The 26,046-nt window shown below is 45.2% G+C and overlaps 1 protein-coding gene across 2 annotated transcripts in view; it reads left to right on the top strand.

The window, feature by feature from the left end:
* The window catches only part of MTOR (mechanistic target of rapamycin kinase), a 1,008,697-nt gene that overhangs the window by 299,588 nt on the left and 683,063 nt on the right, over positions 1-26,046 (top strand). The window contains exons 19-24 of one of the 2 annotated variants that reach the window (XM_085609873.1): positions 1,484-1,734; positions 6,051-6,071; positions 11,071-11,157; positions 18,796-18,852; positions 21,636-21,803; positions 22,357-22,469. In XM_085609873.1, the coding sequence (XP_085465999.1) occupies positions 1,484-1,734; positions 6,051-6,071; positions 11,071-11,157; positions 18,796-18,852; positions 21,636-21,803; positions 22,357-22,469 (697 nt within the window). The remainder of the gene's footprint in view (positions 1-1,483; positions 1,735-6,050; positions 6,072-11,070; positions 11,158-18,795; positions 18,853-21,635; positions 21,804-22,356; positions 22,470-26,046) is intronic. The other variant, XM_085609875.1, reaches the window with a different exon arrangement.

Raw genomic sequence — 26,046 nt, 5'->3', positions numbered from 1 at the left:
ACTGACGTATTGAGCTTGGTCTTTATGTACTCTGTCCACCTCTGCCTGACTCTTTTATGGCCTCTTTTCTTTACTCTCACAGAACCTTAGTGTGTGTTCATATTGTTCCTGATTACTCTTCTATAAATTCCCTTCGATACCGTAGCATTCACCGTTTTTTTGCATTAACACCTTCTTGTAACCTCTGGTTTCTTTTCTTTTGGACTACTCCTTGTTACCTCTTCTCACTATAGTTTTTTTTTTGCTTTTGGTTTTGTTGCTTCCTTTGTCCTCCTTTCATCAACCCATCACCTCTGGTTTGCCATTGACCCATCCTGCTTGTTGCGTCACTCTCACTCCTTCCCTTTATCACTACTGTTGTTGCCCAGATGATTCTATTCTCCGTAGCTCATTTCCAGAGTGACCCTTTACTTTGGTCTCATTGCTTTCTATTCTTGTTCCTCTCACTCCTTCTTGTTGCATCCTTGCCCAATTGCTTTCTGTGACTCTTATCTCCCCTTGTTGCATTACTTTCACTGATTTTCCCTCTTACAACTGCTTCCTCTTTCTTGTTGGCAGTGTTTTTATTGCTATAATGTCCCTGTTGCTGGTGTCTCCGCAATGGCCCTCATTGCCTCTGTTTGTTCGGCTTGCAGTGATCAATGGCACTCGTCCATCTTCAGTGTCTCTTTTCAGTTCCACTGCTCTCACTGACACCATCTTGGATCTCCCTACCCGATTCTCTTACTGACTATCTGTTGGTTCCCTGATTTCTCTCCTTCACTCTTTCTTGTTGCCCCTCGTTTCCCTCCTCCCATTGACTATGTTGGTCTCTTTACTTTCTGGCATCCATAGACACCCTGTTTGTCTTGTTTTCGCTTCTCTATTATTGCTTTTATTTTGTTGTCTCATTGCCGCTTGCTTGCTTTGATTCCTCTTCTGGCTACAAATCCATGTTTGTGTTGCCCTCTTAACTGCCCTTGTCCTATTGCACTCATTCATGCTTATTACGTGGGTCTTCTTGTTCCCAGATTCTCTTTGCTCCCTGCTGCTCCTCTCTCTGTAGTACGCTTGCTGTCTGTCATTTAGTCACAGTTTTGATTGACATTGCCATTGTCACTAGTTCTGTTGTGTCACTAAATCTCAGTTGTAGCCCACTGCACCTTTGCTGTTAATGACTCTTGTTGCATACCTTTCCATTACTCTCTGATTTGCTCTGACTCTCACACTTTGCTCCTGGTTCCTTCACTCTCTTTGATCTTCACTGACTACTTTTTGTTGTTACAGGACCCATTGCATTCTCTGTCTAACTAATTCCCTCACCTCCAGCCATGTAGTTATCTCTGTCGCTTACATAATTCCAAATACTGCCCCTGATTCCTCTGATCTTGCTAGCTCACTTGTGGATTTTGGTTCTGTCCTTCCTCACTCCCCATGTGCATATTCCCTCTCTTAACTTCATTTCCAGTTATTTTCATTCACTGTCTGCTTCTTGTGTTCACAGCGGATTATAGCACTAGTGAAATGTTGGTGAACATGGGGAATCTACCTCTGGATGAGTTCTACCCAGCGGTCTCCATTGTGACACTAATGAGGATCTTGCGGGACCAGTCACTCTCAAACCATCACACAATGGTGGTACAAGCTATCACCTTCATCTTCAAGTCTCTGGGCCTCAAGTGTGTGCAGTTCTTACCACAGGTCATGCCCACCTTCCTTGCAGTCATCCGACTCTGTGATGGAAGTGCCCGGGAGGTGAGTGTGCGCTTACTTTCTCCAGGCATTGTCTCATTTTTGCTTTTCACTCATGGGGATCTTGTCCATGCCATTAGCCGTACTCTCCAGTGTTGGGTAGTCTTCCTCCCTTGTCTGCATGGTGTTCCTGTCTTGCCTGCATGGCCTTTATCCCTAGCCTTAATAATCTTAATCTCTTGTCTGCGTGGTCTTCTTTAGTTGCCTGTGTGTTCTCCTTACTTTGCATGCTCAGTCACTTTTCTTGCATGGTCTCACTCCTTCTTTCACTCAATTTCATTTTTCTTGTTGCTCTTGTGTGCTTTCATTCTCCTTGACCCTTCTTCTTTACTTCACCAGAACTTTCAGTTTTCCTCCCCTGAAATAAATTTAAATGAAAATAGGTACTTATAAAGCGCACGGCTACTCCACAGAGTGTCCCAGCGCTGAAAGGACAACCAAAAGACAGGAAAGAGAGCTCGAAAGCCAGGCCTAGCCAGAAAAAAGAAGTTACTGCTGGAAAAGCCAGGTTTTTAGCTGTCTTCTACAAGTCAACAAGTCATGGACCTGCCTAAGATAGGGAGGCAGCCCGTACCATAAGCAGGCGGCCAGCACTTGAAATGAGCGACCGCCTATGCGAGAGCGGGCAAACTTGGGAATGTGCATTAATGACTGTCCTGCGGACCTCAGGGCTCGTTGCGGCACATAGCGTTGAACCCTTCTCCTAAGATATACGGCCCCTGTGCCGTGAAAGGCCCGAAATGGTAGAACCAGCGCTTTAAACTGGATCCTCTTACGTACCGGAAGCCAATGTAAAGCCCTCAGGTGGATTGTCATGTGTGCTCTGGGACCTTCCATGAGAATGGCTCTGGCCGCTGCATTTTGAGCCACCTGCAAACAATTCTGTAAATACTCAGAAAGGCCCAGGTACAAGATGTTAACATAATCCAGCCTGGATGTAATCAAGGCTTGGACTACTGTCTTCCGGTAATCGCCCGGTAGCAAAAGAACTTTTTAAAACATTTTCAGCATGCAGAAGCACCTGCCCACCACAGGCTGGGTTTGGGCTTTCATTGTTAGGGTAGTATCCAGCTTGACCCCTTAAGTTCTTCACGATGCCGACAGGACATATCCCGAGGTTTCCATTGGTGCCATGATTCACAAGGCGGACAACCAAAAAAGATAATCTCTGATTTTTCTGGGTTGCCCTTTAGTTGATTAAGCCGCAACCAAGAGAAAACCTCCTTAAGACAGGTGTTAATCTACTCGTCTCTAAAACCAGAGCCTTTGTCACACATGAACAACAGTTGAGTGTCATCGGCATATGACACTATCCTAGCAATGTGAGACTCAGCAAGAAGTGCAAGAGGACCCATATAAATATTAAACAATGACGGACTCAGGATAGACGCCTGCGGGACCCCTACCTTCATTTGCGGGATGGGGGCAGAGAAGGGTGGAGACCAAATTTCCTGTCGATGGTTGTTCAAAAAGGAAGTAAACCACTTAAGTACCGTGCCTCTGATGCCACAATCTGACAGGCTTTGCAAGAGCCGGTCGTGGGGCAGGGTATCGAAAACAACAGACAGATCTAATAGTATCAGAAGTGCGCTTCCCCCTCTATCTAGTTGCTCTTTTATGGTTTCAGAGACTTCCAATAACACAGTTTCAGTGCTCAGATGAGCTCTGAAACCGGACTATCATGGAGTAAATGATTGGCCTCCACGTATTCCGTCAGTTGGAGATTAACGTACTTTTCTAGAGCTTTGGAGAAAAAGGGGAACAGTGATATAGGCCTATAATTAGAGGCTACTGTCGGATCTGCAGAGTGTTTCTTCAGTAGGGGAATACTTTTTGCCATTTTCCAATGGCTAGGGACCAGCCCCTTTTGTAATGAAGAATTCAAAACCAAGTTGACAGGTGGATTTAAGGTCTCTGCGATGACGGACAGTATCTTTGCTCGACAGGGGTCCGAAGGGGAATCCGACTTCAAGGAGTTCATTATCTCAAGAGATTTTTCTAAAGAAATAGGCAGAATTTGAGTGAAAGAGGTTCTGGTGCCAGGACTGGCCAGACTTAGAGGCCACGCACCGTCTTGCTTACCAGGAGATAGTCATGAAAGACTTTTGAATGGTGCAGATTTTATTGTGGAAGTAGTCGGCAATGTGATTTACCTATGCAAAAGAGGGGGTAAACGGAGTTCCCACCGCGCTCGGGGAAGAGAAATCTTTAACAACTTTAAAGATTTCCTTACTCTTATTGCTTGCTATCTCAATTTTAGAGGAAAAAAAGTTTCTTCTCCTCACAAATTCTGTTGTAATGGGCTTTCAGGGCCTGTTTGTATCTGGCTTTGTCCTCAGGGTCAAACTTAATCCTCCACACTCTCTCCAACCGTTTACAAGCACTTCTGCTCTTCCTAAGAGTTTCAGTAAACCACGGGGCAGAGGCGCGGGTAGATTTGGCCACTCGGGTGGTAAGAGGGGCCAGATCAAGAGCACGACCCTCTAACCAATTCTCTAGGCTGAGAGCATCTATCTCGAGATCACCACAGAAAGGAATCGGATGGTGAGTTAAGGCTGCCTTCATGGCCTCAGACGTAATCTGGCAGAAAGGTCTAAAGTTCTGCTCTGCATTTCTGCCCCTATGTCCCATCTGCACAAAAACTGATCCTCTATCTGTTTTCGTTTGTATCCTTGGATTATTTTTTCTCTAATTCCTCTGCTTCCATTTCCATTTGTGTGCCTTGTTAAGTTATCTGCATCCTTTTTAACTTCTAATTCTTTAATTCCTAGCTTTGTAACTTCCTCATGTCCCCTAACACTCCTCTTCCCTCCTGTTCAAGTTCAACCCTTAAGTCAACTTTTTGAGCACTCCATGGACTATCTCTCTTTCTCACAATTGGTGGTATTCTGCTGCACTTGGTAGGATGTTCTACATTCTCATAAATAAGAGAGCAGACAATGTCCTTTGTAGGAGGCCCACTTTCTCCCAGGTAATATAGAGATGTTTTGGCTCTCCATTCAGTCCCTCTCTTTTCTCTCCATTCATCTGGGAGGTGGAACAGATGCTTTAGAACTGTCCTGAAAGCTTTACCCTCTTGCTCTTATCACTGATGTCTTAATTCTCATGTGGACCTGATGCTTTAGGAACACTGGCCTGGAGTCTCTTTCCCTTGCTAATAATTAGTTGGATGTATTGAGCAACCCACTAGATGGACTCACTGTGGTGTTTATGTGCTTGCTAACTCATGATTTATTTGATTTATTCAGATACCAAATGACTGCTTACTTTTTCCTTTCCTGTGAAGTTGTACTCCTACTCCTGCTGTCTTCTATCCCTCAGTTTGTCGGGCGAAAGATGTTCACATTTGGGCACTTGTTATCTGCTTTTCCTTTTCTTGAGTGGGCAGATTAGTATATGGAAATTGTTTTGACTGGTATTCCTGTGCACCCTTTCTCTCACAGGCAGTGGTGTATTCGTACATTTGCTGGCTGCTCTCCTTTTCACTCAAATAGTGGGAAGCATTGGGGAACTGATCCAGCTGATCTGTCTTTATCTGGATGAGACAAAGTGTACTCATGCACTCACTGGCTCCTCTATGTTTCCTTATAGAGTAGAGTGGACTTGTGTTCTCTTTAGTCTTTTTGGCTGTTTTTCTTTCTTTGGGCATGCAAAGCTTATTTGAGCCCCATGCTGACGGGGCACAGGTGTATTTGTGTACTCTTCACTTAATTACTTTTCTCTGTGTAAAAAGAGATATTTTAGAATGCTTGTTGACTGCTCCCTTTGCATCGGCTAGCATAGTGTAGTTGACACTGTGTGCTCTATTTTTGTCCCTTTACGGGTGGAGTAATTCCTGCACGTATTTACAGCCCTTTCTTTTCTCTGAGTGGTTTGGGGTGTATTAGAGCCATTTCTGCCTGCTCTCCTTTTTCTAAGTGTTTTCAGCAACTTGCTTTTTCCTGTCTTTTTCTTTCGGCAGATGGAGGTGTATATGAGCGCTTGCTTTAATTCTGTTTTTCTTTCTGCTACTTTGAGTATATACAAGCACGTGTTGATAGCGCTCTCTCTTTATCTGGGCAAGGGTGTATTCATGCACTTGCACAATGATCTGCCTCATTGGCCAGGGGTTTATTCAAGTAGTCGCTGGCTGCTTTTTCTTTGTGGGATGGGTGTATTCGTGCACTACCCTTGATAGGTAGTAGTGTATTTGTGCACTTTATTGGAGGTTTTATACATGGAAAATTGATATTGATGGGTATGGAGGGGCAGTGAGCCTGGCCTTGCTGCATCGCTTTTGTTAATGCTTGTCCCTTTGTTTTTCTTTGCTGCTTCTCCAGTCCCACCAGCCTTCTCCCCAAGTAAGTTCTGACGACGCCCAAGTGCACTTTCTTCGCTGCCGCAACATGACCAGAGCCATCAGTAGAGGTCGGGCCCGGAGGAAGAAAACACTTTGGCTGTTTGGCTGCTGCATCCAAGCCAAACGTAACAACTTCTTTCCACAGAACCCCCCGCAACGACTTGAAACATACCGTGCCTGACCTTCCAGCTCCGGGCCCGACCCCCTGTCCCATTCACCCGCAACCATCAAGATCCCTCGGGAAGTGGAATGGTCTATGTTTAACTCAAACTGTACTAGATGTGGATTGGGTGTGATGCACAAGAACAAAAGGAGGGGTGTGTACACCAGGAAGAGAGGTGGAGGGGAGTGAGTAGGAATACTGGAAGGTAACAGTACAACACGAGGAGAAAGTAAGGCAAATTCACAGGATGTGAAGGAGCTGCTTGAAGTGTACACCAGTCCCAGACATTCCTCTTAGAATTCACTTGTGGGTTTGTTTTACTGTATGAAAGGAGACCAGTCTAAAAATTACTATGAATTTCTGCCCTTAACCAAAAGGAGGTGGATGTCATTACCGCTCTGCGGCTCTGGATTTCTATTTGTAATTGTTTTGCCAGATGCTCGTTGCAGCATGTTCAGTTTTTGTCTAAGGGTAATTAAGAGCCTTACTGAGATTACTAGAGATTCTCTCTGCTGTACAAAAATATCTTTAAGGAGTTATCTGGTAGTCCGTCTGGTGGGTGGCTCTTCCCGCAACTACCATAGATTCTCTAAAGCACGGGTACTCCTAGTACGGCCCGCGGGCCGGCGGCGGCCCGGCAAGCCTTCCGTGGCGGCCCGCGGACCTTACAGACATCATACCTGTGTGTTTTTTTACATCGCCGGTTGCAGCAACGTGGAGCTTCTGGGACCCGGGCGATTTCTTTTAAAGACCATTAACTTGTAAATGAGGCTTTGTTGAATTTCACCTCTTCTTAGCGCCCCTGATGCAGGGGCGCTAAGAAGAGGTGAAATACAATAAAGCCTCATTAACAAGTGAATGGTTTTTAAAACATCTGTTAAGTACTTGGGTGCGGCGGCGGCTGTGTGTGTGTTCTCGGAAGCTGTCTCAGCGCGTGTGAGGTGTCAAAGGGTGAGGAGGACAGCAGGGTGAGGTGACGGAGGGCAGCAGGGAGTGAGAGCAGCAGGTGAGGTGACAGGGGGAGGAAGACAGAGTGCGCAGAGGGAGGAAGACAGAGGGAGAGGGGGAAGACAGAGGGAGACAGATAGGGAGACAGACAGGGAGACAGAGGGAGAGGGAGGGAGACAGAGGGGAGGGAGGGAGAGCGAAAGGGAGACAAACAGTGATTCAGAGAGAGAGAGAGAGGGAGAGACGGAGAGAGGGAGGGAGACAGAGAGAGGGAGGGAGACAGAGAGAGGGAGGGAGACAGAGAGAGGGAGGGAGAGAGACAGGGAGAGGGAGAGAGACAGGGAGAGGGAGAGAGACAGGGAGAGGGAGGGAGACAGGGAGAGGGAGGGAGACAGGGAGAGGGAGGGAGACAGAGGGAGGGAGACAGACGGAGGGAGAAAGATGGAGAGAGGGAGGGAGACAGACGGAGAGAGAGAGAGAGAGAGAGAGAGAGAGAGAGAGAGAGAGAAGGAGACAGGGAGACAGAGAGGGAGACAGAGAAAGGGAGACAAACAGAGTGAGGGAGACAGAGGGGGAGAGAGAGAGTGATAGAGGGAGGGAGGGAGACGGAGAGAGAGTGGGAGGGAGACGGAGAGAGAGAGGGAGGGAGACGGAGAGAGAGAGGGAGACCTAGAGAAAGGGAGACAGAGTGAGTGAGACAGAGTGAGTGAGACAGAGTGAGACAGATGGAGGGAGACGGAGAGAGTGAGACAGAGGGAGGGAGTGAGACAGAGGGAGACAGAGGGAAGGAGATGGAGAGTGGGAGGGAGACAGACGGTGAGAGAGATAGAGAAGGAGACAGGGACACATAGGGAGGGAGATGGAGACAGAGGGAGACAGGGAGGGATAGGGAGGGAGGGAGGGAGGGAGAGAGAGAGAGAGAGAGAGAGAGGGAGGGAGAGAGGGGGAGGGAGGGAGACAGAGAAAGGGAGACAAACACAGAGAGTGAGACAGAGGGAGAGAGAGAGATAGAGGGAGGGAGGGAGGGAGGGAGGGAGAGGTAGGGAGACAGACTGAGACAGACAAGAGGGAGACAGAGGGAGGGAGACAGACAGAGGGAGGGAGAGGGAGGGAGACAGAGAGAGGGAGAGGGAGGGAGACAGAGAGAGGGAGACACAGTGAGGGAGACACAGTGAGGGAGACAGAGACAGAGACAGAGGGAGAGAGAGAGAGGGAGGGAGACGGAGCGTGAGATAGATAGATAGATAGATAGATAGATAGATAGATAGATAGATAGATAGATAGATAGATAGATAGATAGATAGATAGATAGATAGATAGATAGATGTGTGAATGCCGGGTCTGGTGGCTCAGTGGACGAAGGCGTCCGCTGCAGGGGCCTGTGTTCAACCTCATGGTCATAAGGTTTTTTTTGCTCTAGCCCCGCCTCCTCCCCCACTGCCCCCGCCCCCACCGGTGCGGCCCTCAGCCACAAACCACACTGTAAATTTGGCCCCCAAGAGAAAGTTTGTGAGTACCCATGGTATAGATCAAGGAATGGGTTGCCTTGAGAGTTTGTGAACACCCACAGACGTGTGAGTTTGTAGGTGTTCACAAGCTCCTCTCCAACCTGGAAACAGCCACAAATCACTCCAGCAAGGGCATGAGCAATTCCCGTTCTAACTTGGGAGGGGGAATGGGCTACAACCAAACTTCATGGGGTTGAGGGAGCACACGTTTTCCCATGGAGGAAAAGTGTTTTCCCCAGTGGAGGAAAAAGAAAGAAAAAATGTGCAGTGGTATAGTGGCTTGTTTTTCCCCAATTTGGTGTTGTGCTGTGTGTGTATAGAAATTTACGTAGAAGAATTAGAAAACGTAACATGACATTCCCAATACTATAAGTGGAATGATGTAGCTTGTGAAGGTTTCCTGGCGTATTACTTGGAATGTTTGCGAACTACTAAAACGTTTTAATGTTCATAGGAGTAAGAGTGTAAATCTACAAGTATTTTCTAACAAATGGGCCCACTGAGTTCTTTATTTCTTAGTGCTGCAGAGTCAGCAAGCTGCCCTTGCCTTCATGACGTGCATAACACATTTGTTAGAATTTTAAGGACTGAGACTTGATTTGTTTAATCAAATATAGTTTATTGCAATCTTCTGTATTTTTTAGAAAGACCGAACCTAAGTGTACTATTCAGCATGTCTGCTACAGGACATTAGACATGAAAATTTCATAGTGATAGAATATTTGCCTTTAACAGTTGCATTTCCTAAAATTAAGGATAATATTTGTGGTCTTGATATATCACTTTTTCTCTCAATTCCATTAGGTTACAGCGCTTTTTTAGGAGATCTGACTGTGCTCCTGCACATTCCTAATCCATTCAACTATACTCCCCTTAGTTCCGTAAATTGTAAATATTGTTAATTTATGGTTTTCAAATGGGGGGTGTGTACCTCCTCCTCTGGGTATGACATTGGCATTGATCAGTCTTGATTGGCCAGTCATATCCATGATTATTTTCTTATATGTATTGTCATTTTTTAAAACTTCAGTCCGCAAAGGAATTAATACTGTTTTGGGGTTAATTCTGCTCCCTATTTAGTGACCAAGGGAGTATTTGTAATTAAGAGTTAAACAATGAAAATCCATATCTGCACTTGAAGTACAGGGGAATTGCCCTGCCATAGCCTGTAGTGTCACTGTTATAATCAATTTTGCACTCATACGTGTATTCCTCTACCATGATTATTTAGTGAGTGTGCATTGGCCTTAAAGATTGCCTCCCTTTCCTAGAACATGCAAAGGTTTGAAGAAAGGTCATAAATGGTTGAATAAGAAATCACACACTTTTTACAGTAGTCTCTTTTTCACAGTGTCTTTATTTATAATGAACATGAGCAGTGGCACTCTTATTTTAACCAACAGATTATTCATGATATTAAAGATTGAAGCCTGTGCGAGAATATGTGCTCTTTTCCTTGGATAGAGTTGACAGTCTCGTAGTTGTCAGAGATTTGTTTTGGTGGAAGAACGATACTAGCATTGCCCTCTGAACTATAGTAGAAAACTACTTTAGTCATAAAATGCACCTAGAATAAATATAGGTTTGCTGAGGTTTGGGATGATCTTTGGTGCTGTAATGTGTTGCCATTTTCAGCTTCTCTTCCCAGCAAGAGGAGTGTTTGTTAGGAACACTTGTTAGGTTGGGTCTCTGTGAATTTGGTGGTGGCAGGGCCACTGGGAGGTATATAAAACAAATCCAAGGTAGTATGTCCTCATAAAATATCATTTGTATTTAAGACCTGTTGAATTTCCATGTTATCTTAAAGCCTCAGTTTGAAAAGGTTTTCTACTTATTTTATAAACCTGTAGGCAGTGTTCTGCAGATCATTCCTACATTATATTAGCTTTTGTCAGTCAGCAAGCTCTTTAATACTTCCCCAAATTATGTTAAAAGTCTCCGCATAGTAAAACCTGTGCTATGCCCTCACATTGTTAAAAGCCACAAAGTTAGACCAACCTGTATATCATACCACATAGTAAAAACCTAGATGTGTGCCACCACAGTACACACCCACATTATGTAAAAAGCACAAGCTTGAAAACTATGTCCCCACTATCCTTTCGCATTGTTAAACACCCAGGCATGGGAACATCTTCTGCAGTACTCTCCCAATAATATGATAAAATCCTTGGTGTTTTAATGATTTCTGTGCTACTCTCTTATGTTATGTTAAAAGCCTTGGCTCATGTTTTGTTGTGTTGGCTGGCAGAGGGGTATCAGACTCTTTCTGATCTTAGAGAGGGTCTGCAACATAATTTAATCTTTTGTGCCCCTCCAGTAGTAACATACGTCATGTCTCACCAGGAGTGGTGTTAACCTCTGTTCTGTCTCTCTTACAGTTTATGTTCCAGCAGCTGGGGATGCTAGTGTCTTTTGTGCGGAGTCACATCCGGCCCTACATGGAGGAAATATTCTCCCTCATGCGAGTAAGAATCTTGTCTTTCAATTAAGAAAGTGGAACTGTAGGTTGTATTCCTTAGGCATAGTGTTCTGATGACTAGTTGATTCCCAAAACATTTTACCTCAATGTGAGCACATTCTGGTAGGTGTAGTATATCCTATAGTGCAGGACACGGATTGCTGGAGATGCCTGGGGCAGAGTATGTGAACAAAGGACAATGGAACCCTGGAAGTCAGGAGGGACCAAGGATAGCAGTATGTTTTTAGAGACAGCGGTCCCTATCAAGCAAAATACAAAATCATAACCACAAAACTACAATCAGAGTTGGGTATATTGCTGTCCAAATTGAAGGTATTGTATTTATTTACATATTCAATGAACATGAAGCAACATATAGGATAATAAAGTGAGCAGGAAGTGACGGGGTTCTGGAAGTCAACAGATTTCCAGACCTCAGGCATATAACTGCAAATTGACTTTTTGGTGGTAAACAAATTACAGTAGTCACAATTAAAAGAACACCTTGTGCTCCACATCATGAGTAAAAGGTTGGAGTTAAGATGTGGTTGTCGACGACGTTTTGATCCCCAACAGCGGTTATGGGATCATCATCAGGACAAGTAAATCCGATTGCCTGAGAGGTTGCCCAAGATAGGCTACGGGGGAGATCAATGCCTCATCCCCGGCATGCTTCCCGTGGTGCTCCGGATCAAACTAAGTCAAGGGGAATCCTCTTGGCGATTGCGGTGAACTTAGTCCAAGGATGCAGGAGCGGCAGAGTATGATCATTGTTGATTGGAACACTACTAAAGCATTTTAGACACCAGAAATTAGAACTGTGGGGAAAAAGCTTGAATCTTCTTGGTATGTAGGGATCTATCCTTAATATACCAAAAATGCATGTTTTCAATGAAGGTTTACATTTGTGTATTTTGTGGCATAAGTTATCCAGAAATACAACACCTGGAAGCTATTACTTACTGATGTTGCATTGTACTAATGACAGTGGATTTCGGTATGCTGAATGTTTTAAGCACTACAACACACAACACCATATGAGTGACAGGATACCACTGTTGTAATCGATGCAGTTATTCTCCAAAGTTAATCAAGGAAATCAGATTTGAATCAATTTAATTTTTTTTTCAAATGTTTTTTGGGGCAACCTGCATCTTAAATATTGTAGTTATTACTAGTGTTTGAAGTATACTGTTTTCCCTAAATGGTAGGTGGAAATGTTACCAACAGGAGGAACAAACTGCAATTCAAGTCTTTTGGTGGTATTTCATGGAGCACAAAGCCTTGGTACCATTTGAGAAACCTCAAGCTGTGAATTCCCCAGTCAGAGAAATTCTTTGCTTTTTACCACTTAATGACTCCATGTAATTCACAATTAACAACTAAGGCCAGCATTGGATCTTTCATATATTCACATCCTTGAAATAATATCTTCTTGATTTTTGTTTTAACATGTTACAGAATATAAACCTCTTCATCATATGGAATTTCTTCACATGAAAATCGACCCTATAGTTAAAGGATTGTAGCTGTATCTTCTTTCTGCATGGTTGCATTAATAGTTGGAAAATTAATTATTTTAAGACAGTGAACACACATCAATATCTCATTCTACAAAGAATGGTGTTCAGAGCTACAATGGACTAGGTCAATACAAAAAAGCAGATGTATGTTTATTTGAACGGAAGCAACACACTTAGTTGATGGGAGAGGGCAGGAACAATATTAGAACACAATGATAATTAACAAGTGCAGCAAAGGGCTGTATTAGATCTCTTATATTTAGATGCATGCCTTTTGTTTTGTTTGTTTATATGTTCTGCTAGTGAATATTACAAAAGTGAAGGGTGTGCCTGGGAGTGTGGCAGAATGGCCACGCTTATCTAGGGCTTTTGTTTTGCCAATGCAGTCAAGGAGCAAAAAATTCTGAACTATGAAATATGTATGGGCACTTGTGACTTGAGTGTAGGAACACTCTTTTATGAGGGGTGTGAGGATTGCATCGAAAGAACCAACCAGAAGTGTAGGAGAGCCACCCTGTTTCCCCCTAGCCCCCAGCCCATCCTAACCAGAAACAACGGAGATGGGCCACATATTAGTGACTAGCCATGTGTGCCAAAGTTAGTTCCTTTCTTTCCACACCTTTGATGTTAATCTGTCCCTCAGCTCCTTTTTCTTCTGTTGAGAAATTCCTTCCAAAAAAATGTCTCCACTGTGCGAGGGAACGATTTCCTCATTGAAGACGACAGGGTTCAAACCGTGCTGTGACTATCAGAAACAGATGTTAGTGATATACCTTCGCAAATTATGCCACTGGTGTCTGGGCTAGGGCATGACTCCAAGTTGTGCAAAGATTGGATAATCTAGGACTGTGAAGCAAAGCAGTATGACGGTGAACACCGAAAAAAGTCAGGGACCTCGTGTAAGTCTCGTTCCGGCTCAAAGTTGAGAGTGTAGGCTAGTTCCTATTTCCGAGGCTGCTCTCACAACAGGTCCTGTTCGTGATCAAGATGTCGAGTAAGTCCAAATCGAAATCTTAGAAAAAAACATAAAAAATCGAAGCAGGACTTGGTCCCATCCATCCAATCTCTGTCCAATGAAGAATCAGGGGTGCGTGAAGGTGCTAATTGATCTTGATCCTGATCCCCACTCGAAGTGCCAACTCCACAACTGACCCCGCTGTGCCCCAGATTTCCTAGGCCATCTGTGATGCTGCAGCAGGTTGAAGACGTTATGTAGTCCATGCTGCGTAATTTTGGCACTCTTCAAACTCCCTCTGGGGTGCCCCTAGGATCCGCAAGGGCCTCCAGTTAGTTTACCCTCGGAGCAGTCTGGTTCTGGTTCTGCACTGATTCTGGTGCTGACTTTCACTCTGACTTAAAGATCTGTGCCAGTTCCTTTTTCCTTTTTCATCAACACCAGTTCCAATGTCGCTTATTTCAGAGGTCGAGTTCCTGCTGGCTCTGGTGTCTGACCCCTAATCAAATCAGTTTCGACCACCTACCAAGGTTGTGCTGTGACACCACTCCAGTGTACCCAGTCTCCATACTGTATGGACAAAACTTTCCTTTTTCATAACGCCTTCCTCAGATGCTTCATCACTTTGTTTGCTCAGGGTTCTGATCAGCCAGTTAATGACAGTGGTGATGATGGGGATGATTTATCGCCGTGCTATGGCAGCAATAATTTGTATATTTACTAGCAATAGGCCAGAGGGCTGGATACCTCCCTTGACACAGGGCTGGTTTCAAACCTTGCACCCCCAACAGAGAAAAGCTCCTCATTTGTCATGGTGATTTAATGTGCAGCTGAGGTCCTGGGCCTGTAGCTGCCTTTAGTTGAAGTCAAGACAAATACCTTACTGAGGTTTCAAACCTTGGGCTAGCCTCATCTGAGCCCTTACTACCATTTTTTGAGGCCTTATTGACACCCACATAGATACTTGGATGAAGCTTGGCTGTTGCACGGGTGAACAGATAGGTGGCCAGGTGCCACAGACTGGCATCGGGCAAGCCAGGCTTTCTTATCCAGCATTCGACCCCTGAGAGTTGGGTGTTCGAAGCTTGCATCAGCAAAGACAACCCTAATGCATTCCCCACAATCACTCCTGAGAGATGTTTGGGAAGTGGATGTTCTCTTCCGCCAGCTTGGTGTTGAGGTCAGTCACTAGGGTTTGCTTATTAGGTCATTATAATCACTCCCTTTGGAACATGGCCAGTGATTTTTTTTGCAATGGTCCGGGGGAAGTTTCATGCATCTTTGGCTCAAACCATTCAAGAGGACCATTCAAGAGGTGCCAGGATGCAGTTAAATATCTATTTAAGGATGGCCTGGATACTACTGACTGCTTGGGAGGCTACTAGTGTGGTGTTCCACTCCATACATGGATGCAATCCATAGGTTTTTCTGGGGGTGTGAAGGAGTATCTGCCTGTTGATGGGTCTGGCCTCTTTGGGAAAGAGGTTGATTTGTCCCACACACACTTTAAAGGAAGCAGGACCACAATGTGTTCATTGGGCTTTTTAACTCCCGTACAACGGTTTCCTCAGACGACCAGACTTCACCACACCATTCCTTTCATGGTCAGGGATGGGGATCAAGCAGACATCGTGCAGGTTACCAGGGACACTGTTTAACCCATTCCTCTGCCCCTGCGGTATCTGCCTTCTATCCTTTTAAGTCTTTGCCCTTCCATTCCTTTCTGACCCACCTCAGCTTTCTCTCACATCAGAGCACTTTTCAGAGGAGCACCTATCCATCTTGCTGCAAGAAGTGCAAGCTCTACCTGCAAAAGGTGTCATTGAGAGGGGAAAGGTTGTTACTCCAGTTATTTCCTCGTGCTAGAGAAGGCCAGAGGCCTTCCTGCATAACTCAAATTCAAAATGCTCCGTCTGGCTCAAGTTCTGTCTGCCCTGAATCTGGGCGAGTGGATGGGTTGCATTCGGCCAGCAGGATGCATACTTTCATGTGTCCGTGCTGCATTCTCACATACGTTACTTGCGGTTCCAGGTAAGTCAGGATCATTTTCACTTTGTCCTCTTCCTTTTTGGCCTTAACAGCACCTCTCAGGTGTTCAAGAAAGTGATGGCACTGGCCACCTCCCATCTTCACAGGTTAGGGATACCTGTTTTCCCTTACCTTGACAAATGGCTTTTGAAGGCGGGCTTGCCACAGTTCTTTGTAGGCCACCTCCAGATGACTGCGAACCTCCTATCATCTTTAGGGTTCTTGATCAGTCAACCAAAGTCACACCTAACTCCTTCACAGAGGTTCACTTCTATAGGTGCTCTTTTGGACACAGTGTAGTTCTGGGCCTTCTCTCCCTTGCAACGTCTCCAGGACATTTGTGCTAAGATCCAATGGTTTATTCTCTGCCCTGGATCTTGGTAAGAACAGCTCTGAGACTTCTTAGCCTTGCTGGCCTCAAGCATCCTGAGTGTTCACTGCACCAGGTTACATATGTGGGCTTTGCAGTGGAATCTAAAGTCTTAGTGGGCCCAGCACCATGGAAACCTATCGGATGTCCTACTGGTTTCTGAGGAAACTACAGGACAGCTGCAATGGTGGTTGCTGCACTGGGTGGTTGCTGGACTGGAACCTGACCAGCAGCACACCCCTCTCCCTTCACCTCCCAGAGCTGACAAAGGTGATGTGTTTGTTCCTTGTGGGCTGGGGACGTCATCTAGAAGAGGTGAAGGTCAGAGGGTTGTGGTCTTCAATAGAAACCTGGCACCACATAAATTTGTTTGAGCAGCAGGACATCCACATGGCGTTGAAGGGCTTTCTGGCGTCCATCATGAGAAGGTCAGTGCAGGTTCTCAAGAATTACTCCACTGCCATGTGTTACCGCATCAAACATGGCGGAGTGGGTTGCTGAGTCCTATGCCAAGAGATGCTGTGCTTCTGGAGCATCATAGCATCTCCCTGAGGATCGTTAAGCACCAGGGTGGACAATCTTTTGTGGTGAAATGTGTCAGATCCCTAATGATGGTTGCATCCTGAGTGTGCAGGACGTCTCCTGATAGTGAGTAGAGCCCTGGCCAGTTCTCTTTGCCACTGTAGAGAAATCTTCTGTGCGTTGGAGTTCCCAAGAATGCTCTCTCTTGGAGACACATTCAGGCTGGGATGGAGCATGGGACTCCTATACAGCTTTCTGCCAATGCCTCTCCTGTCCTGAGTTCAGAAGAGTAGCAACGACCGTCCCGAGTCATCCCAGTGGGTCCTGGTTGGGCCAGGAGAGTGTGGTATCCGTAATTTATGGGCAGGAGCATTTGTCCACCCATCAGGCTACAGCTTTTGTTGGCTCTTCTGTCACAGCAGTAAGGCAGGGTTCTGCACCCAAACCTGTGCAATCCCCATCTTTGTGCATGAAGATTGACCAGTGGTAGTTGACAGCATCCGATCTACCTCCTGAGTTGTGTATGTCATCCTCGCCACCAGGATCTCTTCCAAGGAGTCCATTTATGCTGCGAGCTTGGACAGATTAGTGGCCCAGTATGGTATGTGCTAGATCTGTTTATGATGCTGCAGTGGAATTTCAGTTTGGTCTAGATCGTTCTCATGTGTATACCCTTCAAGCTGATGATTAGCTACTCTCTGCATCTTCTAACTTGAAAGACCATCTCCTCATTACAATTACTTCAGTTTATCACATGAGTGAGAATCAGGCACTTTCGATGCAATCGCCCTACACCACCATTTATTTCTGTACAAACTTGCGCTGCATATTCATGTGGCTCTCTTGCCTAAAGTTTGGATTCCTTTCAACTTTGAACAGTCCATCACCCTGCCATTAATCTTCCCCCTTTCATCCACCATCTCCCTGACTCCTTGAACAAATATTGGCATAGCCAATAGGTCTCGCCTTTGGGACCTTATAAGAACTTAGTCATGCAGCACATTATCCTGGGTGCTGCAGTGATGATGTGCCATTGAATATATGTTTGCTTACGTACCCTGGAGTGTATCTCGATTTCATCTACGTTTATATACGTTTATATGGTACCTAGGTTGTAGCTGTCGGTGTTGTTCTCAATGTAGGTGTTTACAAGGATCTTTAACAGGAAACCAGATGATTTTTATAATTGAGGCCCTACTAGACAGAACAATGTATAGCTGTTTTAAGGATATTTGCATTAGACATTATTTACAACTTGAAGCACGTGCAGATAAAGTCACTTGCCCCAAATCAATTGATATTTTGGATCGATCACTAAAACAACACTAGACTGTACTACTATACTAAAAGAATGTTTGATAATTTTACAGACTCCCTTTGGGAGTGGTTTCTTTGCACCCTTGTCATGATTGAGAGGTAGAAATGGAAACAATACACACATTGTATGTGTAGGCGTTGCTGCAAGACACTCTCAACCAGTACATAGATTTGCTGGGGCTGGCTTGACTTCAGCTAAATGTAGTTATCTGAACCAGAATCAGGACTGCCTCCACTCTTCTCCAACACTGCTTCCTGTCACATGTGCACCTCTGTTCTTCTGAGTTGGGTATGCCAAAGTGCGTGTTGGAAAATGTTAGACTTATCCCCCCACCCCCTCAACAATATTGGCTAAAGCTATGTCCATGATCAGCTATTTGTATGGTTCTCCAGTGCAAAAAAAGCAAATCCACCCTGTTGATACAGACAGTCCTAGCATTAACATCTGGTATGCACTAGCCAAGAAGCAACATCTGGAATGTCTGAGAGCCCATTCAACTATGGCTAAGGCTTCTACCACTGCATTGGCAGTGCAATACCTGTCCTTGACATCTGCCAGGCTGTAGACTGTACTGTAAAAGTTGGATAATTTTATCCATATGAGATGATATTTCTTAGATACAATCTCATGCAAATCCTGTGTTATGATTTCTGCATCCGTAGGCGCTCTCACAACATTTTCCCAGGTGTATCACCTCCTTCTTGACAGGAAGCAGCTATTTTACTGAATAGATTCTTGTTTTTAACTTATCTTTTGTGTTACGCACAACAGATTTGAGCTCTACCTTGGACCATTTTCATAATTTCCTTTATGGAGTTGCTGATGCCATTGTGCAACCGGAGACAGTTACTTGTTGTATGCATTAAGGCTAATGCGTGTTGGCAATGGAGTATAATTTTCTCTAAATCTACTTCACTGCTGCTTTTTAGGAGTTGAAGACAGATGTCTTGGAAACCACAGACCCTCTTCGGACAGACTCCAATAAGGTAAGCTCAGCTAAATTGTTTGTATAGCGTGCATTCATAATGTGCATTCTATGGGATACGCTTCTAATTTCAAGGAACTGCCATATTGTGTGCAGAAGGCTGACTTTTCTGGCGTGTGTGTGACTTTAGAGTGGGCAACCCGAATTTTCCATAAACGTTGAACTGTGGATCTGAAAGCCTTTAATTTCCACCGGGGTGAAAACCCTGCATGTTCTGATGTGTATGTAGCTTTGTATCAATAGTTTAGTATTTTTTTAAATGCACGTCCATCTTTGCATTTGATATTCTTGGTTTATACATACCACTGAGATCAAGACATTGAAATGTTTGTTCCATGTCTAATGTTGGCTTCAAATGGTTGGTGTTTTTTTATGTGTACATAACTTCAAAGCCAAGCGCTTGTTATTTTTGATTTCTACCTAGCTTTCGGGTCTGCAGTGTGGCATATCTGATTTGATGTTTGTTCTACATTGTGGAGAAGAGGCTGAGGTTTCTGGTGTAATTCTGATTTTAGAACAAGAGATAGGTATTTCTGTTGTGTGCCTTAATGTGGAGCATCCAAATTCTTCCAGTTTAGCAACATTAGTAAAAGGCTGTTCGTACATTCATTGGTATATTGGACTGTCACGATTACTGGATAGATTCTGCATCATTATAACACCAGGAATACAAGTACTGTTTCACTTCAGTTGGAAAATCAGGTTACTCCTTTCAGGCTTCTGATTCCCCAGGAGTGGTAAAGTCAAAGAGTAGTCTAAAAGGTGATAGGTACTGGAAATTCTAATATAATATGACATAGTAAACAACACAAAGTCACCTAGATGTCCAGTAAAATTACTACTACTACAAAAATATGTCTTCATTTCCTGCTAGGTATAATAGGGCAGCTAAAATCAGAGGCTAAATTGTTATTACATGGGGACCGATAACCAGTGTTATTCCATGAGAAAGAAACCTAGGGTATCTAAGCTGCCTTCAGTAGTCCTCAGGTTTACTACTGTTGCAATTGTGTGTGATTTAGAATATGATATGTCTGCCTTCTTCCCTAAACTTGTAGTTACCTTAAATGCAATAATGAGTAATTAATTTACTTTGTGTATGTGAGTTCCCCTTCAAAAGCAATCAATCGTCAAGTCCAAAAACCAAGCACCCTAACTGGAATAGGATCCAATTTAAGTCCCAAAAAATAGCTCTCAAGCCAAAACAAAGTTCACCAAAAATTAAAATAATGTGGCTAGTAGTTGATGGTTCCTGTGGACCAGGCACAGTCCCTTGGCAGGATAAACAGTTGATGGTGTCTGTGACTACCACACCCTCATGCCAAACTAAGATTTGAATCCAGTGCTTTTATGGAGCTATCTGTGAATTCAGGCCTCTGGTGTAGTTCCTTTACAATAGGGTCCATGTTACCTTGCCGATAAATTAAACTGATACAGAACCTTGCACTCAGCAGGGCATTTATAGTTGGTGGTTCCCTGTCTTTAGTAAATTTCCTGGAAGAGACAGAAATTTGTCATATTCTGTTCTCAAGCTTGCAATACTTTACAGATTCATATATTGTGTGTTGATGTACAATAAACATTTGCTATCGTGTTAATTTAGTTTTAACCTATTTGGTTCACTCTTTTGTTCATTTTACTGCTGGCATCTTCTAAGCTCATGCTGCTGAAATATAAATGTAAAATATCCTTCTTACTATTGGTAAGTCTCTGCCAACCACAGAGCAAGCTGCACTGATCAATCTTCCTATTCAATCTCATTACCAGGATTTAAGAGCTGGCATAGGCAAGACTGCTTCAACAAGTGAAGCTGATTTGTGAATTGTCCCACAAGTTGCCCTGCCTTGTTTTCCTGGTTGCTTTGTGATGCCCAGCACAGAGCAGGAAAGTCAAGAGGACATGTTTCATCGACAGTTTTTTAAAAATCAATAAAATTAGTTTCTAAAAAATGAGGCATACTACACACTCCCTTTGGAAAGTAAGGGCTCTAATTATAAAGACAGGGTATTTTACATATAGACCTTTCGTAGGCTGCCTCCATGCTAGTGGTGCAGTTGTGACCTAAAACTCCATAGCCTGATGGGAGGCAACAGAAGCCATCCTAGAGGATGGGTGGTGGTACACTTTGTATGCATTTTTTTTTGTTGGTACAATGTAGCACCCCCATTGAACTCAGATTGTAAATGTCCTAGGGTTGAAAACGTAAGGCAGGCCAGGCATTGCTTTCCGAAGCCATACCCTAGAATTGCCTCTGTGTATATTCTTGCCATTTCTCTCTCCCTGTCTCAATCAACAAGTCTCTCCTCTACTTGATTTATTCTCCTTGCCATCTTCTGCTCTCTGAACTTACTCTCACCAAAGCCTGATCTTACTCTTGCTTTCCCTACTGTTGATGCACCTGCTGTCTTTGATTATCTTCTCCCTCTCACTGCTTCTCTCTTGATCCTACCTTCTCTCAACTCAGTCAAGATAATATTTTTTCACCATTGTTGATGTGCCCTCTGCCTTTGCTCAGCTTCTTCTCCATCTCCCTCGCTTCCTGTTCACCTCTCTTCTAGTGTGCCCTACTCTTTTCTCATTTGCCCATTCTCTTTTCTATGCCTCTCCCTTCTTTTGATTCAGCACCACACCTCTTCTACACACTTCTCCCCACCACCTTAGCCTCTTGTCTGCCCTGTCCTCTGCTCCACTGTCTCTTCTGCTCCACCCACTCCTTTTCTCTTCAAGTCACTCTCTCTTTCACCAACATTGATGTGCCTATGTCTTTATCCCTTGCTGGTGCAGGATCACTGGACCACGAATAACCCGATCCAAAGCACCATCATTCTCCTGATTGAGCAGATCGTGTTAGCCCTGGGTGGCGAGTTCAAACTTTATCTGCCACAGCTCGTGCCCCACATGCTCCGGGTCTTCATGAATGACAACAGTGCAGGGCGCATTGTGACTATCAAGGTGAGCTGGGGGAAGGGCGAGTGGGGCAATTTTCACAAACAGATGAGTGAGGTCAGGTGTGCATGTGCGATGGATGGGGGCAAACATTCAGGTGCAGCAAGTGGTACTGACTGCATTGTACCACTAATGGGAGAACTGAATGGAGCCAGCAGATTGGAATTCCACTGAAATAAATGTTCATTGAGCCCATAATGGTGAGTTTGACGCCAAGAAGATGAGTGTTGGAGTGGAGTGGGTGGGGGTCCTTTGCCAATGTCATTGTGAGTGAGCATTGTAGACAAGTCAGCATTGGCTTGACAGCCATGATGGAGGAGCACTAGCTTACATCCTTAATTGAAGGGGACTGTGCAGTATTATTGCTATGGTCATGGAAGAAGAAAACGATTGAAGTAGGAGGTGGGTGCTGACATCTTAAATTGGTGAGATGTGTAATTGCTGTTAAGATGATCGTTCTTCACTGCCGCCAGGAGGGTACATTGTGGGCAAGGCCAGTTTTATTTCATCTGTTGTCTGGCAACCAGTCATATATTTTTTCAATCTGCCACTTCCACAGCTTCTCAATGCAATCCAGCTATTCGGTGCAAATCTGGATGATTATCTTCATCTGCTGTTGCCTCCAATAGTAAAGCTGTTTGATGCGCCAGACGCCCCAATACTAGCACGGAAGTGAGTATGCATAATATGCAGCATGCACGTTTTAAATGGTGGTAATATATTTTTAGAGTAGTGTCACGGTCCCTCCACACATCTTGGTCCTTATCAAACCATTTAGAGTCCCACCTGGTGAAAGTCCTACTGCTGTGGTGATGTCCAGATGCCTGAAGGATTTGTTTTTATTGAATGTTTCTGGGTATTGCAAAGCCTTTTCTTGGGTTTCTGGGCTGGTCAGAGAATAGTGGGCAGTATCATAAATGGTAATTTTTGTTTACTATTCATGTTCTAAGGCTACACAGTACTAGTGTGCTCCAAACTAGATAGTCAAGTGTCTCTCTTTAGGCTCTTGGCTCAATCAGCGCAGCGAGAGCAAGCACTCCGCCATTGAACCCAAAAATTCAGTTCCCTATACAGTGCCTCTAAGAGCAGTGGGATGTTGTACTGCCAGCAGTCGTGTGCCGACAGTGACACAGAGTACTAAATATCAGAACCTACCAAGGGCATCCTACAGCTCCGGGCCCCAGACTGCCACCTCTAGTGCAGGTATAAAATTGACTGTGGCCCATTAGCTTTAAGGCCAGTTATCTGTCCAAAGAATGATTCTTAGGACCTGTGCGCCTGAGATTTGGGGACTACCAGGATATATCAGAGGCCATCTGTATAAAGGGAAATCCAATCTCCAATCCCATCCCCCCATTGGAAGCCCTACATAACTTGCTTTGCCATCAAGAGTCTAGCTGGGGGTTCAGTTGCTAGAGCAAACAGCAGGGGAGAGAGTAGCAACCCTATTCAGTGCCTTTCCGATTGGGAAGGGCTTCAATAGTAAGCCATTCACTGGAACAGTGGCAATCAGACATTTCTATAGGAGACGATTATAAGATATAAAAGTAGAGCCAAGACGTACATTTAGAGTTCCGAGATCAGTAGTCCCATCCACCAGAATAGACTACTTTTTCAAAATTTGTTAAGGCTACAGCCAGTGGTCTGAAAGAGCTTTTGCATTCTCTAGGTGTCTGATACTATGCTGCGTTGGCAAGCTTGGCATGAGGCCATTTTGACCAGCATGGAGCAGATACTGGTTGTGAGCACTTTCTCAAGTATTTTAGTTTTCGCTTTGCTCAGCAATATATCCCTGTATGACTTGCACTCATCTGATGGCAAGATGAATTCAGTAGAACAGTTTTGGTGGACCAGTTCTTTTCTTTCCTCACTGGTCAGCGCAGATCCGGAGAAGAGCTACCTCATGTCACTTTTTGACTGACATTTTTCGACCCTTTGTCGAAGAGTTTTTGAGACATTGTCACCTGGTGTGGGAGGGATGTCCACGAGGAAAAATGGTTTTAAGCCCTATGGCACTTGTCACTGGCAAAAATGTCGGTGACGGGGACATGCCGCATCTGCCTCTGCTGCCTAAAGCGCGACCACAACACTAAGAGCTGTGTTAATTGTCACGCCATACACCTGAAGTCCTTAAGGGAGCAGTCCCTCAAGCTCCTTGCTGCTCGACCTGTGATGCTGATCCGGGTTGTGAGGAAGTTCCCGTGTTCTGCCATGAAACCATCAATCTTTATCACAGTCTAAGTTATCCAGGTGTTCGGGTAAGTACCACAAAAAGAAGAAAAAGAAGTTGAAGAGGTCTTCGACTCGGCCCATCCTTCAAAGTCATCCGACGAAACAAGGGAATGTTGGCATTTGAGGCCTTACTTCGCAGGTGAGCCTACGCCTGGGCCGTCTCCGCGCCTTCCAGAGTTTCCTGGTCACTAGTTGTAGCTACTTAAGATAACTTTAACTGCTGAATTTCTATGGTTTTGTGTGTGTACAATCTGAACCTAACAATAACTTCTCTTTAACCTTTGGTTTTGTAGTAAATTTCTAACGTTTTTTTAATTTCTGTTTCCTAACTTTAACGTCCCTGTAACCATTGTATTTTTTTTCAATAAATATCTAGAGGTTTTTTTTAATGCTATTTACTAACTATAATGTCCCTGTAACCTATTTTGTTCTCAGTGAATTCCTAGGGTTAGTTTAATGTAAAGTAATATTTAATTACCATATGTTAATCCAACCGTTGTCACACACATCCTTTGGCCTGCGGTAGGGGGTTGGCCTCAGGACCTGACCTGTGGCCAACCCCTTGCATTCAGCCAGCCCCACGCAGTGGGGAATTGGCACAAGTCTTGCAAACCCCCTAAATGCAACCAACCCGCAGGCCGCCTCACCGGGCCGCTTTTCGCCCAGGCCCCCGGGGCCCGGCAACATATTTAATAGGGAGGGGGGCATGCAGCCCTCCCTCCCCGGGCTGATTATGGCCTCAGGGACTTCATGCCCGGGGCCTGGCATATTTTGTAGGAGAGGTGACATGTAACCCCCTTCCCCGGCCTATTTTGGCCTCAAGGACCCCATCTCATGGGGACCGGCGCATTATTTTGTAAGTGCCCCGCCTCCTCTGGTGCTCACCACCATTTATAGGGGAGGAGGCTCACAACCCCCCTCTGTGGGTCAGTTTTGGCCAAGGGGGACCCCCTCTCTATGGGCCATGCCATATTCTAAAAGGAGACAGGGGCACGCAGCCCCCTTGCCCGGGCCGATTTCAGCCCTGGGAACCCCATTCCCCGGGGCCCAGCCAAAAAAGGGGGGTGCCCTGGCACCCTCCCAGGGAAACCACCACACTATCTTTGGGGGCGGACTCCCCACCTCCAGCAGGAGCCGGCATTGCTCCCGTCCACAGGTAGCAGGTAAAAAGGCTTCTCCCGGTGGCCGGGAGCAATTTTTTCAGCTGCTTCCGTGTGGGCTGGGAAACCGATATGTCCCGGGGGTAAGCACCCCGCAACATAGCAGGAGCATACCCAGGGGGATGGGGTCCCCATGGTCATTCATGGCTCCATGAGGGGGGCCACACTGCCCGCCTTCCTTTTGAAATTGTGGTCAGGCCCTGGGGGATGGGGTTCCCAGGACCGAAATCTGCGTAGGGAGGGGGGCTGCATGCCCCTCTCCCAGTTTATTTTAAATGCCTCCTCCCCCTTTTCAACAACTGCCAGGCCCTGGGGTCCCTGGGGCCAAAATCGGCCTGGGGTGGGAGTTGCGAGCTCCCCCTCCCAGTTTATTTGAAAGGCCGAGCCCCGGGGGATGAGGTTCCCGGGGCCAAAATCGGCCTGGAGAGGGAGGCCAGGCACACCCTTCTCCCCTCAAATAAATGTATTAATCCCCCCGGGACCTGGCCCAACCGGCGAGGGGCCATTAAATAAAAAACAAAAGTGCTGCTTTGTATTTTTTGTTTTTTTTGCCTGAGGTCCTCTGCAAATTGGCAGGAGAATTTAAAAAAAACCCACCAATAAGGCCTCGTGATTAAAGGTATTCCTACCATGCTTCTTGTGGGTTTTTTGGGGGGGACTTGGGCCGAGCCCTAATATGACTTCACCACGTCCTGGTGGAAGTTGTGGCAGCCAATCAGATTGCAGCATGAGATCTGTCAGATCTGTGGATCCTCCGCGTTTCTAGATATACATAAATCTTTTTTCTTTAATAACGCCAGCCCTAAAGATTTTTCTGGACCAAGATTTAGCTTTCTGCCAAATTTGGTGGGATTCCG

The sequence above is a fragment of the Triturus cristatus genome, chromosome 1_2 (genome assembly GCF_964204655.1).
Source record: "Triturus cristatus chromosome 1_2, aTriCri1.1, whole genome shotgun sequence".
Taxonomy (NCBI): domain Eukaryota; kingdom Metazoa; phylum Chordata; class Amphibia; order Caudata; family Salamandridae; genus Triturus; species Triturus cristatus.
This window is presented reverse-complemented; position numbering and strand designations above follow the sequence as displayed.